Below are 17,505 nucleotides of genomic sequence, written 5' to 3'. Positions count from 1 at the left end.
AAACCTGGGTGGCCATCGACCAGGTTCTAGAGCTGCTGTGTCACCGCTGCATTTGTTTGAGAAGTTATTACAACTATGACCACACTTTGCCTCAGCTTATTTCAAACACAACACATTAATAATCCATCCATCCATTTCCTATCGTTTATCCTGTTAAGGGTCGTGGGGGGTGGAGCCTATCCCAGCATCTACGGGCGAGAGGCAGGGTTCACCCTGGACAGGTCACCAGTCCATCACAGGGCCAACACACAGAGACAGACAACCATTCACACTCACATTCATACCTACAGTCAATTTAGAGTATCAATCAGCCTCGTCCCCTCTTGATGTCTTTGGACTGTGGAGGAAGCTGGAGTACCAGAGAGAACCCAGCAGGAACAGGGAGAACATGGAGACTCACACAGAAAGATCCCGGGTTCGAGTCCCAGCTGGAGCACGGTAGCTTCTTGCTGTGAGGCCATACTTTTAACCACCACCATACCACACTCACATTTAAGATATATCTAATCATTTGTCAACACAAAAAAACAACAGTAATGGAAAACTGGTGAGGGTTTTTGTTTTGTTCTGCTGATATTTGAAGGATACGGTTTCATGAACTGTCTTTGAAGAGACTTTTTTCAAGATTTAAATTTGAGATCAACCAGTTCATCTAAACAAAGATATTACCTGACTACCATAGGCAGCCAAGGCAGAGCTCTCACAATATGTGTGTATGGGAGTGTGTAGACAGTTAAAAAAAACGGGGTTGTGTTTTTTGTTTTGGTTTTATATTGCAGTTTCCATCATGGTACATGGTAATGTAAGAGGTTGTCACCCTCTACTGGAGCCTGAGAGGAACTGGCCCAGGCCATTTTCTCAATTCTCTTTCTTTCTCTCTAACACACACACACACACACACACACACACACACACACACACACACACACACACACACACTGGGTATTTGATCCTCCATTGTTTTGTTGTTTTGTGTTACTGGACTTCATGCTATCATCAGTTAGAATATTGTGTCTACCGGTTTAGCAGCTTTTGCAAACATTCTATGAGAGTTTCAATGCGCGTATGTGCCGTACAATCAGTCCAACTTCTGTTGCCTCTAATGAAGTGACATCATTTTTAAACATCAATCATTCCAAGATCAATAGCTCAATGTCCAATTAAAAATGCCAAATATTGATTAGGACTAATTTTGTGTGTGCTAGAGTCCTGATACATGCTGAATGTTGCCTTGCAGCTTTATAAAACGTTTGACTACATTTATACTATAATCACACAAGCATTCAACTTATTAGTTTATTAAAGTGAGTTTGTTGTATCAGCCTCAAACTGCAAATTAGAGTAACCAGTTTTATTTATACCACTCGTCATATTGAGCTGATCTAAGCCAGCTTTTAATACATTCACATTTTGAGGAGGAACGACTGGACAGGAAGAAACCCAGAGAGCGACTCAGGGTGGGCGGCCATCTGCCTCGACCGCTTAGGTCGAGCAAAAACGATGTTCTGGAATTTTAACAGCCATTGTAGATTTGCTCCTGTTGAAAGTTGCACATCTGATTCACATGATACATCATTTTGATCATTGAGAATTCAAATCAACCGCTAGAGCCTTTTTCAATTTAAAATCTATGAAAGGTAAGTATTAGATTGTGATTGGTGGTTGAGTTTTAATGAACATCTACCGCACAATTTTGATGCAGTTTGGTAATTTTGCATCTTCAGTTTTCTAGGATCATTACGGTTTCGGAAAAGTTGAATAGTCTGAAAAAAACAATTGAAACCACAAACAAAACTTTTGCGCTTTATCATTTATCATCAATGTACAATAAAAAGATGCTTTATATCATCCACTGTACACATGGAGTGATGATGGAGTTTTTGTCGTTTATTGAATTAAAAAAAAAGAAAAAGAAAAAGCACTGACAGACATTGAAAGCGTTGTTGGCTTCCATGTTGTTGGTTCTGCAGTCACGTGCAGTAGCTTGAGCAGGACAGGATGCCGTTACAGTACAGCTGATAGTTCATGAACTATATGTTGAGAACACACACACGCACACGCACATGCGCACACACACACACACACACACACCACTATGTCATAGCCACTCGGGCAGAGAGGAAGGCTTGGTTAGTTTCTAACACAGGTCACTTGGAGGAACGATAGAATGAGACAGAGAAACATGCGAACGAATGGATCAATACATTGTTGCATTGTTTGGCTCCACCTGACCCTTACTGGTAATAATACATGTATGAATACATTCAGCAAACACCAGAAAATCACTGACGGAGCACTCAAGAGTTGGACAGTGAAATATTAACATGATCAGCAGACTCTTGTGAATATGGAGACGTGACCTGACCCAAAACCATCCATTTGCAGGCCAAGACCTCAGTCACGAACTAAAAACTCAGCAATTATGACGTTTTGAAATCAAATTTAGTCTAGAGTTCAGTTTCAGAGCATTCACAGGTTTGGTCTTCGCTCCAAATGAATGCTCACACGATCGGACAAAAAAAGTAGTGAACTCCTGTGAGGATTTTTTTTTTTTTGGACATTTAAGTTTCCTTTCTGATTGAATAATAGAAAACTTGAGGTTTCTCCAGGCAGCTGATGGGATGACACAGAGATACACGAGTGGGAGTGGAACATGCATTGCTGGTGCGCTGAGGGAAAAGGAATTCTGAAAAAGTCCACTTCAACCAATGTTAATGCAACATGATCAACAAGTAAGACGGTTGTACAGAGATTAAAGATCTAAAGAATGAATGCCACAGTATACAGTGCACAGCTACACGGTTTATCTTGTGGTCGAACCACCTGGAGGTCTACGTGTTTACGCAGGAGGCAGGTGCGGTTTTAGCGGGGATCATCAGGGGCAGCAATCTTGTCCAAGCTTGGCTCCATCCCCCAGATCTCCTTGGCGTACTGGGAGATGGTGCGGTCGCTGGAGAATTTACCAGAGCCGGCGATGTTGTGGATCACCTTCTTGGTCCACTCTTTAGGATTCTGTTCATACAAAGACAACAAGCACACGAGTACAGAATGTAGTAAAGGACAGCTCAAACTTTTGTCATATAGCATCATCAAGTCCCTCTAGGAAAGTCTTAGAGGCCAACTTATACCCTCTTCACACTGAAAAACGCGTGACAATGCGGGTTTTTGGACCCGCATTTGCTTGGCATCAGGGCGCATTCAAGCCTCCAGAAGACGCGGGTCTGAACTCCCGCTGTGAGGCTGCGTGCCTGTGTTTTTCTCTCTCGTACGTCATCGTGCTGACAACATCATCATTACACATAAACGTGCACCGTAACACTGAGAGGTAAACAAACAACAGCATGGACTTCGCCAAGTCGGATGTTAGCGTTGTCGTTGCGTGCATTGCAATGTTGTCTCTTTTGTGAAGCATACCAACTAGGCGCAGAAAACAGTTGAAAATGTAAGACTTCAAAGCATCAATGCCTCTGATCTCTTTGAGGCAGCCAGCAGAGTTGTCACAGTTGAACTTTTATGTTTTGACAGTGTGAGACTTAATTGTCTGTTTAGGAGGAGAAGATGCAGCTGACCTGCTTTACTGTGTTTGAAGAGATGCGCATGTTTTGCATGCGTACATGTAAATACGCTTCATAGATGCATGTGTTTCTACTTGTTCTTTTAATTTGAAACACACCGATTCCCAGTGTGAGTTCATTTGCTTTTTGTACAACTACACATAAAGCCACTTAATTTAGTAGAGTATCAAACACATCTACTGTAGCTGTAACTGACCTTGTAGAGAGCGCTGACTTTCTCTTGACACTTGATGTAGTCTTCATAGTCTGCAAACACCTTGAACCTGCAGCACAGACACGGTTCACTCAGTCACGGCTACATTCATCCGAGACGACAGCCCGAGCACAATAAACACGACGAGACAAGTCCCAGCATCGGTGGCCTCGCCGTTTCTTCATTTTACATCAGACTCAAGCAGATTTGGTTGACAACATAACGACACATTGATGACGCTGCATGTCTGCGGTGTGGTTGTGTGTGTGTGTGTGTGTGTCTGTCTCAGCCTGCTGCCGGCGCCGCCTCCTCAGCATCAGCAGCAGACAAGCGCTCTCACCTGTCGTGGTTCATCAGCATGTTGACCAGGTCTTTGAAGAGGCCAGGCTGGCTGGGGCTGAATAAACCTCCCGAGATCTGATCCACAGCCATCTTCAGCTCAGGGATGCTGTTGTAGTAGCTCTTGGCATCATAGCTAGAGGAGACATAGATCAATCAATGAGTGAGGTATTACATTACACAGTACTTCTAATACTACTCCTATCACTTTTCCAACTGAGGCTACAGGACCAGAACAACTGATACAACAAGACAGCTTTATGGAGATTTCCTGTTTGTTTCAGGATAAAATGCTGCACAAGGAAAGTTCCCAACATTCTTTTCCTCATCAGGAGCAATTTTCAGCTCCCCCCCCCACACTTCACACACATACAAGACCAATCAAAACAATATCTCATTCCAATCTAAAGATTATAGATATTATTCATAACATGGATAATAAAGACATTAAACAGTGCTTTAAAACTGGTGACCAAACTAGCAGGAAGCGCACCCCTTCTTGTCCATAGCCTCTACATCAGCCACCCTCATGCCGAAGATGAACAGGTTCTTCTCTCCAGCCTCCTCTGCCATCTCCACATTGGCTCCATCCATGGTGCCGATGGTGAGGGCGCCATTCAGCATGAACTTCATGTTCCCGGTGCCAGAGGCCTCGGTGCCGGCCGTAGAGATCTGCTCCGACAGGTCAGAGGCGGGAATGACTGCAGGCGGAGACACGGGTCAGTGCTGGTTCAGTGGGTGGCCCAGCATAAACTCACATGATCACTGTACCATCCTCAGCAGTAGGGCCTATAAACTAAGCACCTGTGACATCATTATTACCCTTTTCAGCCAGAGTGACGCGGTAGTTCTCCAGGAAGATGACTTTGAGGCGATCTCCCACCACGGGGTCGTAATTGACGACGTCTCCAATCGATGTGATCAGCTTGATGATCATCTTAGCAGTGTGGTAACCCGGGGCCGCCTGCAGACGGGATGACAGACATTAATGACCGGCAATCTATTGGCATCTAATCCAGCTTTTTATGGCAGGATTTCCTAGTTTTGGTGAGAAAAATACAAAACAGTGGTATATTCTAATCTTTTAAGATGAGAATTTGTCAAGACTGGGAAGGTTTTTGTTTAAGTCATTCTGTTAATGAACGGTCTGAACTAAAATAGCTAAACATGCAGAGAGATATTTTGCACTTGAACTGCTAAATGCTAGTTGCCAGCTTATTGTTGGACAGGAAGTGGAAGGTGGTGCAGTTTTTAGAGCTTTTTCACAGCTGCTCTTACTGAGACGTAAGAGCTGATAGCAACACCAACACCACCAACAGCAAACTATGAACTACCTAGCTGAGCCAATAATAATGTGGCTTCTGTAAGTCCGTAAACGCCGCTCACCTTTCCTCCAATCATGATGGTCCTGGGGGTCCACGGCTTGTTGGGCTCCTTCTTAATACCTGATTAAATGAACAAATGGAAAAAGATTTGTCTGTTTGCTGAGGTGCATAGCAGAATGTTTACAGTAGGAGAGGAGGCACCTACGGTTGTACAAAGTGATGATGTGCAGGCAGTTCAGCAGCTGCCTCTTGTACTCGTGGATCCTCTTCACCTGCACATCAAACATGGAGTTGGGGTTGATCTTCACCTTGTAGTGTTCTTCGAGATGGGCGGCGAACTTCATCTTGTTTTCCTAAAAATGGAAAGTCAAACCAGAGAGGTTATTTATACACACAAAAAGAGAGAAGGTTTTCTCTCACGTTTAAGGTGTTTTTAGGCTCTCACTTGTTTGACTTTGGCGACGTCCCTGATGAAGCTTTCGTCATCCACAAAGTCCAGAAGCTTTTTCAGCTGGTCCAAGTTGCGGATGTAGTCCTCACCAATCCTCTGCAAATCCAACATGTAAGTCATTCATAGCACCAGGCAAGAAACACCATACTTACACATGTTTTATGGCAATGGTGTCTCTTAACAGGTTGTACTGATCACCTATTAGTCTTTTTATGGCTAACGTAGCTGCCTGTTAGCACATCCAGTGAAGAATCATTGGCATTAGCTTAAAAAGGAGAGAGGTGAGCGGGAGGGTCGAACCCAGGGCAACTTGACTTGATTTGTGAGTCACCTCTCATCCTACGGGCTTTTTCAAGTCCAATGAGCTATTTAGGGTCTGCACCATCATCATTATCATCCTCACTGATTCAATTTAAAGCTACTGTGGAAGATACCAAATCCAGATTAGCAGCAGGTGGCTCGAAAGAAGCCGTCCTTGTGTCACTCTTTGTATTTTCTTTGTCTAGCATTTGTATCTGCATCTTTTTTTTCATTACAGGTACGCTGTAATGCCATCCAGTCATCCGTCACTCTCAAAGTCTGCGGCTACAGCCCTCTCTCTTACTGAAGGAGCACATCACACCTCTGCGATGACCTCCGCCAGGCCGGGGTTGCACATGACAAGCCAGCGCCTGGGTGTGATGCCGTTGGTCTTGTTCTGAAACTTCTTCGGTTCTAATTCGTAGAAATCCTTGAACCTGGAGGAGAGAAGAGGCTGCAATCAAGACACCACCACAGGGAAAAACAATGCTTAAACAAAGCTTAAAAAAAAAAAAAAAACTAATGCCCTTTCCCTCAACATCAACAGTGTCCAGTGTAAACATGGCCCCAGGCTGCAGCTGTTACTAGCCCACACAAGGAGACAACAAAGTTTCCCCTACACTGTGTTTTTGATGATTTCTGAGTGGATGCGGGCCACTCCGTTGACAGCATGCGATCCCACGATGCATAGGTGAGCCATGTTGATTTTCTTGACGTCGCCCTCCTCAATCAGGGACATGCGGCGCATTCGGTCGACGTCATTGGGGTACAGCTGAGAGATGTGCTGGGGGAAGAGACGAGTGGGTGTCAGAGTCCAGAGCACATGATAGACAGAGCTAAATTCACTGGATTATACTTGGTAAAAATGTTCTACTTGCAGAGTTTTATCAGTGAAACAGAACGAGAAAGTATCTTGGAAACGGTCTGGCAGTCGACCAACAAGCCCATCAATGTTGTGATGTTGATGGCTTCTATTAGCCGTGTGTAAGCTCAGAAAATTCCACCTTGGTCATAAATAAATCTGCTTTTTCGCTGCTTGTGCAGTGTTAAAGATACCATGACAGAAACAACTGAAAACCAAATTTACTGACTCCAGTGAATGGTTCGGTGTGTACAGACTGAGACCTGTCTGGGACATAACACAGACAGCTCATCTCATCTGGTTCTAGGCAAGTCTCCTGTATCAGGGCTAAATATTTCTGAGTCCTGGTACCTCCAGGTGCCTCCTGTTGATCTCATAGATGATCTCCAGGTGACGAGGAAGTAGGTTTTGGAAGAGATCAACAGGCCAGCGTTCCAGGGCTTCAGGCAGGACAGTGTGATTGGTGTAGGCACAGGTACGCACCACAATGTCCCAGGCCTGGACACAGAGACAGAGAGAGTACCAACATATGTCTGGCATCAAACAGAAACATTAGCCTCCAAACACAGATTAAGAAAAGGGTACAAATGTTCTCAGGAAAAAAATGATTTAAGTAAGCCGTTCATTAGCTCACATCCTGTCACAGTGCTGCAAGGCGTGGATGACTTATTCTGCTGCGTCATTGTGTAACTGCAGTGAAGCAGTAAAGGAAGGACGCAGCACAACAGACGTGACAGGAAGGTCCACTTTTTATGGGGGGGGGATGCAGCGGCACATGAGTGTGCAGTTTTCAGACGGAGGCTGCTCCATCCGTCTGTCTGGGTCATTTCAGATTAAGACATTGCTTTCCTGCGACAACAGAAGCCACAGCCCTCAGGAGGGTGAAGCGTTAACATTCCGTCAGCTGAGAGTTTCCTTTGGCTGAATGTTGGCTATGCATGGAAAGATGTTAAAACTGAGTTGGAGTGCAGAGCGTGCTGATGCTGCCAGCTGAAAACATGCATGTAAGGTCAAGCTGCAATAACTTATGCTTCAAAAAGAAAAGAAAAACGAACAAAAACATATATTTTTCCCTTTCAAGATCATACGGTTCTCCAATATACCACTTTCCTTTTGAAGTTTCTCCCCAGTGCTTGAAAAAATATTCAATGCACGTTCTCCATTTTAACCCTCGCTCCTATTTAGTGGGTAAGCACAAATGCACCATTGCAGCAAAGGAAAAATATTCCATAACATAGAAAAGTCCTGCATGAAAATCCCGCTTACGAGAAAAATTTAACAATCAACAATCAAATATGGAGTCATAATTTCAGTGACTCACCTTCTCCCAGGTGACTTTCTCAATGTCCACCAGGATCCTCATCAGCTCAGGGATGGCGAGAGCGGGGTGGGTGTCATTCAGCTGGATGGCCACCTGCCCGCCACACAGACAAACTCAAAACAATATCATATATGACCTAAAACTATTTATATAGAATGTTTGCTGGAGCACAGGCCTCTAGATGGAAGATGCAACAATCGAACTTTGTGTGATTGTGATACAAGTTATGATTAAATGAGACTGATTATTTTTGTGGGTGGCACGGTGGTGCAGTGGTTAGCACGTCACCTCACATAAAGAAGGTACCGGGTTTGACACCTGGCTCGAGCACAGGGTCTTTCTGTGTGAGTCTCCATGTTCTCTGTGCCTGCGTGGGTTCTCTCCAGCTTCCTCCCACAGTCCAAAGACATCAAGAGGAGAAGAGGCTAATTGGATACTCTAAATTGACCGTAGGTGTGACTGATTTTTTGTCTATATGTGTTGGCCCTGTGATGGACTGGCAATGATGAATAATTTGTAGGTTTAAGCATCACTTCATTTGTCATTTTTTTGATCTTCCTCTCAATTGTTCCGCCCAGATACAACCTGAAAGCAGTGTAACTGAGTTTAGTGGTGACGATGTCAGACCCTCATATTCGCAAGCACCTCATACAAGAGCCGCCTGGAGTCAAAATCTGTCCCTCTCTGTTGGTGATCTCTAAAGGTAGCACATGATAAGAATCATTTCATCAACAACAGTGGTGTTTTACTCTAATATGAGGGGATGCTGTGTGTCTCACCTTCTCTGGCAGTGAAGAAAGATCCAACCGCACAAACTCTGTGGAGCCAAACTTGGAGGCTTTGAAGCGGCGGATGATGTCTTGAAGAGTGGCTGCTACAACAAAGTACTCCTGCTTCAGACGCAGCTCCTTCCCCTCAAAGAACTGAAGTCCAAAAACACCCAACACAATTTAAACTCTCATTTTACATCAAACATTTACACTCTGGAAGACATATTGAAGGTAAAGCTACAAACACATAGCTGCATTAGCTTTACCCCTCAGGAAGAATGTTAATGGCTGACATGTTACGTGACTTCTGTCACATATCCTATAAAATTACAGCAATGAAGCTACCTAGATAATACAGTGACAAGACGTCCCGCTCCAGAATCACTCCCACAATGGATCTGCAAATTCTTAACATGTCCAATTAAAAAAACAAAACAAAACCCTGCATGACCTGGCGCAGCGCCAGCCACCAGGGGGCCCTTGAGAGGCTGAGGGTTCACTTAGCAGTACAGGCTAACACTCCAGTCGGTACACCTGTTCAGCTGCTTGCTAACGAAAACACCTAATCAGCCAATCACATGGCAGCAACTCTCTGTATGTAGACATGTAGCTGGTTTTCCATTAACATGCAATGCAGTTTTACTTTTGAGAAGAGGACAGAGCAACATGATGGTGTCACTGACAGACGCAAAAAAAGAAAGGGAAAGGAAAGAAGACGTGGGAAGATGCAACAACAAAGAGCTTGTGGGGAGTGCAACAGAGATGGAAAATGCCACAAAATTTTTGAAAATATTGTTTCCATTCAGGTATTTTCACGACCAAATTGAAACTGCACATAAAAACAGGCCGAGGGAAACCAGACGATTGTCAAGACCGTCTACTCAAGCTCAAACCGAACATCTTGAACAGGGAGGAAAGGTGGTTTTACTTGTCTTCCAACATGACAACCTGTCGACCTCTAGGGTTTACAGAGGATGATCCGAAAAAGAGGAATGATCCAGTGAGTGGCAGTTCTCTTGGGAAAAATGTCTTGTTGATGGCAGATCTGAGAGGAGAATGACCAGATCTCAACGCACCGTTGGGATGTGGTGGAACGGTAGATTCCCATCATGAATGTACAGCAACTACTCGATGCTATCGTGTCAATATGGACCGAAATGTCTGGGGAAGGTTTCCAGCACCTTGTTGAATCTATTATTAAGACAGGTCTGAAGGCTAGAGAGCGTGGGACATGGTTCTAGCATAAAGCGCCTGGTGAGGATACACACTGAACCATGGAAATTAGCGACAGTTAATCTCACTCACGTTGTCGTTGGGGTAGAGAACCCTTGAGATGTTCTCAGCCAGGTTTCTGTCCAGCACGGCTTGGATGTAGCCACCGACATTAACTGTGAGACAGTTGACAGCGTCAACGACTCATTTCTTGATTATTTCAGCTCACAATTTGTTGTCCGTTTGGGTTTTTTTTTGGGGGGGGGGGTTATTTGACTCCTATTACCAAATTGAAATGATAACACTCACAGTCTTTGAGGTTGAATTCGCACGGTGCCTTCGCAGACCACAGCCTCATGGTGTTGACGATGTTGTTTCTGTAGCCGGGGACCGGGGTGTCATAGGGAAGAGCCAGAACCACCTGGGCCCACAAAAGTGAACATATTAGATCTGATGGTCAATCCGTTCCTCTCGAGTTGAGTGCTGAGCTGTCTAGCCTGGGTAAATACATCGTGATTCATGACTTATATTGGATTTGTGGAAGTAAACAACGTCCCGTCACCTGCGTATCAACCCATTTGACTCCCTCGGGTGTGTGTTCCACTCGTCCATAGAAGTGGACTGGCCGCATGTACTCGGGGCGAGCCTTCTCCCAGGGGTTACCGTAACGCAGCCAGTCATCCGCCTCCTCCACCTGAGCAAACACGCCACTGTGTTATTTCTAAGGTCACATCTACTTCTAATGTCCTGATTATTTGATGTCCAAGACATTATTTGATTTGATATGAAACAATGTGCGACATAAAAGCTGCCCCTTTTTTTAAAGAATCATTTTTTTCTTCCGTCCAATAGCGAGCGAGAACATTATGATCCTTCTCTAAAATGATAGTTAGAGGTGCAACAGACACAACTGGAAAAAAAATGAAGTTGTCGTGAGAGGACAGCACAACCTCAGCCTGACTGAGAAGCTACACGCTATGAACACGCTAAAGTGCAGGCCATGTGTCCTCCCGTCATACTTGGGAACAAATGAGCTCTGTAATGGCAGGATTCAACACGGAAGTCACATGCCGCTGTATTTCTGTCTGTCTCAATCGGGCTCCAGATGACACTTGTTTCTTTGTGAAGACCGAAATTAAAGAAGATAGAGCTCATGTACAGTTACCACCCCCCCGATCCCCCCCCCCCCCAAAAAGAAAAAAGAAGCCTGTGCATGTGTTTATCTGTCAGGACAGGAAGTATTGTGCTGTTCAGGATTTTTTAAAAATGATATTTGGCTGTTAAGTGGCAAACTACAGTGTTTTCAAAGAGATGGTGTTTGGAGGAATAATCAATGTAGTATATGCTGAAGAATAAGAGAACAGTGCACAGTAAGTACTTTATATATTTATCCTAAATTGCAAAATTGGAGTACAGCATTAATCTGGGTTTCTCACCCAAAAATCCTCTCCCACCCATGGGTTAGGGACGCACTGAAGTTGTGGCTTATATCTTTAAAGCTATGCTTTTAACACAGTAGTCATACACACCGCCGCCATCATTTTACCTGCCAGCCGCCGACTATTTTCTGATTGAAGATGCCAAACTCGTAGCGGATGCCGTATCCATAAGCAGCCAGACCCAGTGAGGCCATGGAGTCCAGGAAACAAGCTGAGGACACAACAGTGTTGAGACAAGGCTGTCAGGGGTTCTACGCATCACTGTCTGAAAGTGTCCAATCAGGAGGATGCGAGCGCTCACCAGCCAGACGGCCCAGCCCGCCGTTCCCAAGCCCAGCGTCTTCCTCGATGTCCTGCAGCTCCTCCATGTCCAGGCCCAGCTGAAACACACGGCAAGGTCACTAGAATGGAGGGAACCCCAAACAGTTTCGTTTGTAGGAAACATTTGAGGATCTTTGTTTGGAATGTTTACAGAGACAGGAAACGCAGCAAGAGAACGTGTGGCCTGATGTCAACAATTCAGTATTTGTCTAAACAACGGCGCCAACGGGTTTTATATTAAAGGTTTATATGGTTATTAAAAACTGAATGTCACAGTTTTGGAAAAGTCAAGGAACATTCCTTCACAAAAAAATGCATATTAACGAATTTTTTAATTATTGACTTAGGACAGAGGTGAAACAGTGGAGCAGTGGTCAGCACTGTGGCCTCACAGCAAGAAGGTTGTGGTTGGAGCCCCGGCTGGAGCACGGGATCTTTCTGTGTGAGTCTCCATGTTCTCCCTGTTCCTGTGTGGGTTCTCTCTGGTACTCCAGCGTCCTCCACAGTCCAAAGACATCAAGAGGGGACCAGGTTAATCCAGACTCTAAATTGACTGATTGAGTGTGAATGGTTGTCTGACTGGCGACCCGTCCAGGGTGAACCCCGCCTCTTGCCCGAAGGCTGCTGGGATAGGCTCCAGCCCCCCTCCTCCACGAACCCATAACAGGATAAGCAGTAGAAAACGGATGGATGGACGGACTTAGGACAGTTCACATGAATTAACATATCATCATCACGTCACTGTAAATATGCCACAGTTGCAAAATAAAATGTACTGATATATTTTGTCAATGAGATTAATAACATGAATACAACATAAATAATCCCGATTAGATGTTTATTTCAAAAGCAGTACTCATGCTCATAATCGCATTTTTAATTAAGAAATCAATAATATGTCATAGAGGGGCAGCATAGCTCAGAGGTACAGTGGCTGTCTAGCAACCGAAGGGTCGCTGGTTCCATCCTCCCTTCCCCGTGACCATGTCCAAAATACTGAGCCCCTAACTGCTCCTGATGGCCCTGCAACAGACTGGCGACCCGTCCAGGGTGAACCCCGCCTCTCACTCAATGTCAGCTGGGATAGGCTCCACCCCCCAAAAACGGATAGATGGATGATGTGTCATAGAATATGAAGTGTGAACAGGGCGTTTCTGCTGCACCGTGATATTTTATTCAATATTGTACTTCAGTCTTTAACCAAATATCGTATCTTACTGCTGGTTAGAAACTACCAGAGGCCCGATTGTGATTTCGACTACATTGGGATTAATTGTTCAGCCGTAGTCTGAAATGCTTTTAAAAAATTAAACATAGTTTGTCATTAATTTTACATAAAGACTTTGCCTTAATTTCAGTGAATCAATAGTCATAAAAACATGCCTAAAAAAAAAAAGGTATGAAAATATCAGGATCAATACAAAAAAAGTGAAAGCACAATTGAGAAAAATATTGAAGCTTTCAAACATCAAATTAAAAGGGAAAATGCTTCATTAAAAAGTGAACATTTGATTTAAAGAAGAACACATTCAGCCTTCTTGTGTGCAAAAAGCATTCAGAGCTGCGAACTGTGGAATTCTTTGCCCCTTGCGCATGTCTGCGCCGTGATGCTAAGCAGCCTCAGAACTGTGCGTCTCCATCTTGTCCTGATGAGTTGATGTGGTGGACCTCAGCTTATGTTTACAACTCTATTTACACCACTTCCAGTATCTCAGGGTCTGACCGAAACGGTTGTGTCTTTAGATTCTGATGCCGGACAGACGGTAAAACTGTTGCTCAACAAAGCAAGAAATATAACAGTCAGAGTATTTCATGTTGCAGATGTTGAGGTCTGGGCACCATTTCTCTAAATCAAGGTTGTGTAGACATGAGACATTTGCAAGAACTTGGATTTATTAAAAAAAAAAAAAACAGAAACCCACAAATTAGCCGTATTCCATTACAACAGCAGACTACAACTACATTCTGCCAGCTGGAAAGCAGCAGACCTGCCACTGAACTGTTCTCAGCTTTCGGCCATGACCGTGTCACACGGCAGCAGAACAAACGGTGCTTAGTTCCATTTCCCATGATCCTTTGCCTCACCTGGTACGTGGCTTCATCACAGGCATTCTCCAGGGCCAGGTTGACCATGGTGTTCTGGAGAGTGCGACCCATGTAGAACTCCAGGGAGAGGTAATAGACACGCTGGAGGGAAAACAAACTTGTAATTATTCATAGATTTTCACATGAAATACACAAAAACTAATAGAGAGTGGCAGTTTCGGCCACTGTTTGAAGAAATAACTTTTATTTCTAAACTTATTGGACTGGAACTCTTCACTGATACATTCTTGGGGATCAAACTATAAAAGAAAAAGCCGTCGATGACTCGATTTACTCAACGGCCATTAGTCTGTCTGATCGATATCAAACTTGCTGGTGCTTTAAGAATGTGAAGTTCTGAGTTTGAAGTTGGTTGTCTCAAGTCTGAGATAAGAGGTTGGGAAGTCTGAGGGTCCAGGATCTGAGATGACTGCGTGACTAAGATGACAGTTGGGATTCGACTTTGCTTTGATCCCGACAGGCTGACTGCAGGAATGAAGTTAGAGCGCAGAGATCAAAGTCAGTACCCAAAGATCGAAGTCTACCAAAAGATCAAAGCCGGAGAATAGTGAGAAAGGTTTTGTGATGCTGCATGACCCATGGCCCCTAAAACAACAGGCACTGCAGTCGTATGGATAATAAAACATCCAGGCATCATTTGAGTCCCTCCTCCATTTTGTCTTTGGCAGATGCTATTATTACTGGCAGCGCCTCCAACAACGTGCCTAACATTTAACAGAGGATTCTAACGATTATCCATCACGAAGTCTCGGCACAGCTTGGTCCAAGTGTTAAAGTTAACACACACTTCCGACATGAACGTACATTCCGATGAGCACCCACTGGAACCCGTGTCCTTCGACATTTTGGCACCTTCTCTTAGCCTTTTAAACACGTGCCATTTCTCCACCAGCAGCTGAATGGGGTTGACACAAGAACCAGGGATGGAAAAAAAAAAGTAGGCGCCAATGTGACGAGGGCATGTAGCTGTCAGTACAACTAGGAGGAGGTGGCGGCTGTGCCCCCCCCCCAAAAGGTGACACTGACTTTAGAAAGAGACGACTTCAAAAAGTTCAAGAGGTGTATATCTGTTGTCATTATAGAGCTGCTGATTCCATTATGATGAAGTCAAGGGGGAGAGCACTCAGATGAAGTTTTAGCTTACCAGGGGAACTGAGATGGTTCCTCATTTCATTAATGATGCATGAAAGTATCACATATTCTGTGTAGAAAGTTTTCTCATTTAGAAAGTACCATACCAGTGTGTGTGTGTGTGTGTGTGTGTGTTAGCTCCATCACCATGAATCATAATCCATTTTTCCACTGCACGGCGTCAACTTGACTGGCTTTAAGTGCCAGTCGGTAATTAGACAGAAGAACAGATGCACCAGGCCGACGCTGCAAATTCACTTCATTTCTTCCGAAAAGGGAAGCTGTGACTTAATTAGGAAGAAATTAGTAAAAGGAAAAAAATAAATAAATAAACAAACACATAGGACCAAAGTAAATTTTAAATGTCAAGAAAACTATGTTGTTGCCAGGTTTATTGAGTTTAAATGTTCACTCTTACGAGCGAAATCCATTTCCTTTTTCTCAAGGTGGCTTTCATTGGTGAAGAGGATCTTAGTGAGCAAAGCGTGCGAGAACGTTCACGACAGATCTGATTTTCTGGGTTAATCCAAAAATGTAGCCGTCACATTGGGTTTTGGTCAAGGAAACCCCTCGAGATGCTAACTTCCTGTTGGACAACATACCTCATCCCTGCATTGTGAACTTCCTGTTGGACATAAAAAAAAAAACAACTTAATTCCTGCAGCGTTCTACTTCTAATTTTGCTGAGAACTTCCTTAAAGATCCCATAAAGGACCTCGGACCTCAGTTCAAGAACACCTGCTAAAATACTCACAATTCCATATGATCACTTTATGATGGAATCTGGTCTTTGTGTGTGTGTGTGTGTGTGTTTGCGTCATACCAATCACGTGACGACAAATAAAGCTCATACCGTCAGGTAGCTGGAGGGGGGCGTGGCCGCGAGGAACTAGTGGAGACACGTTGAAACGACAAGTGCACATGGAGAACACGGTGATCGAGTAATTTCACAGTGTGAAATGCCAGATCTTTTAGTTGAGCTGCGCCAAGAGGGGAAAAAAGGCGAAACTCCCATCAGTGGTGAATGCAGATCAGCGCTCCGTTCCCAGCGGGTGTTTGAGGAGTGCTGCGCGGACATTCCCACCCATCTGATCACAGATCAGTGCAGTATTAATGCTCCAGGGGGAGAACCAGTCTCTCCACGCACTCATTCCGACCTCCTGTTGAGGATCCCGCAGAGCTTTCACTCTAGTAATTGCACTAAAACTATGCAACCTTTTGAACAGTGTGGCCATCTTGTGACACTCGGGGAGGTGTGAAAGAGGGATGGATGGATGGATGGGGTGCTCTTACGTAATGCACGTTTTAACAACCAGTTGAGCTTCCAGTCGAGGGGGGATCAGAGTAGTTTTTTGACGGGAATCACTTGACGCACTGAAGCCGCGCATCGTCCTCTACAGCCCGGAGGATGCAACCGAGGTTACCGGGTGGGTTATATAATAAAGAGGGAACGTCAATGTGGGGAGTTGCAATGCACATTAGGCGAGACAATGCAGCAGGAACATTTCTATAAATGGGTATGGACAAAACACACGCGCGCGCGCGCACACACGCACGGTGGTGGTGCTGCTGCAGCGAGGAGCCCCGCATTCCCCCCTCCCACTCGTCAGTGTACGTGCCAAACTGCTGCGGCATCAGCCCCCCGCTTACTTTTGGGTCTTTCTCATAGTAATGCTGCTGGGTCCGGATCCAGCGGCCCACCAGGTGGTCCCGGACTGTGTTGGCCAGAGCGAAGTAGTAGTCCCGCTTGGTTGCCACATTTCGGTCCTTCACCAGTGTAAAATGGAGATGCCGGTTGAAATTGGTTTTCAGGTCGGCGACATTCTCCACACCGGCTAGCCCCCGCACCGAGATCTGCTTCCTCTTATCCTGGTCTGTCAGCGGCTTGGACATTTTTAGTTTTTTTCCCTCAACTAATTGTAAAGTTAAATGTCACCTGGCAGCCTTCCCGCCCCTCTTCCGTCTTCTCGCCGAGTGCAGCCAGCCGGTGGGACGAGGCGGTCCAGGCGTTTTATGTCACGTATGTGCTATCAAGCCAGACGAAAGTAAATAGGTGTTTCCGGTTTGGCCTTTCAAAATGATAGAAAAACCCCGATTTAGAAGTGCGTCACATGCTTCGTCGTGGCGAATTTCATTTTGAAACAGCACTTCGCGCATGAT

The 17,505-nt window shown here is 44.8% G+C and overlaps 1 protein-coding gene across 1 annotated transcript; it reads right to left on the bottom strand.

Moving 5' to 3' along the window:
• Nucleotides 1–1,866: 1,866 nt before the first annotated feature.
• On the bottom strand, nt 1,867–17,348 carry LOC147238315 (glycogen phosphorylase, muscle form-like). Its single transcript, XM_086196726.1, has 20 exons — nt 16,996–17,348; nt 14,194–14,295; nt 12,089–12,167; nt 11,895–11,998; nt 10,911–11,042; nt 10,658–10,769; nt 10,442–10,524; nt 9,146–9,289; nt 8,367–8,459; nt 7,397–7,543; nt 6,804–6,967; nt 6,506–6,620; nt 5,878–5,979; nt 5,638–5,785; nt 5,494–5,552; nt 4,930–5,071; nt 4,601–4,808; nt 4,109–4,243; nt 3,772–3,838; nt 1,867–3,012 (listed from the first exon to the last, which is right to left on the bottom strand). The coding sequence occupies exons 1-20, from the start codon at nt 17,236–17,238 to the stop codon at nt 2,863–2,865; spliced, it is 2,529 nt and encodes an 842-aa protein (XP_086052852.1). The 5' UTR covers nt 17,239–17,348; the 3' UTR covers nt 1,867–2,862.
• Nucleotides 17,349–17,505: the final 157 nt, after the last annotated feature.

This window comes from Aulostomus chinensis, chromosome 24, assembly GCF_037954235.1.
Source record: "Aulostomus chinensis isolate RoL2024-O1b breed Wild chromosome 24, RoL_Achi_v1.0, whole genome shotgun sequence".
Taxonomy (NCBI): Eukaryota; Metazoa; Chordata; class Actinopteri; order Syngnathiformes; family Aulostomidae; genus Aulostomus; species Aulostomus chinensis.
This window is presented reverse-complemented; position numbering and strand designations above follow the sequence as displayed.

Coding starts and splice junctions, on each gene's coding strand:
- LOC147238315 (XM_086196726.1), bottom strand. CDS start 17,238: ATGTCCAAGCCGCTGACAGACCAGGATAAGAGGAAGCAGATCTCGGTG. Junction 14,296..16,995: donor ACTATGAGAAAGACCCAAAA/GTAAGCGGGGGG, acceptor TTTTCCCTCCAG/CGTGTCTATTACCTCTCCCT. Junction 4,244..4,600: donor GAGGCTATGGACAAGAAGGG/GTGCGCTTCCTG, acceptor TGTCTCCTCTAG/CTATGATGCCAAGAGCTACT.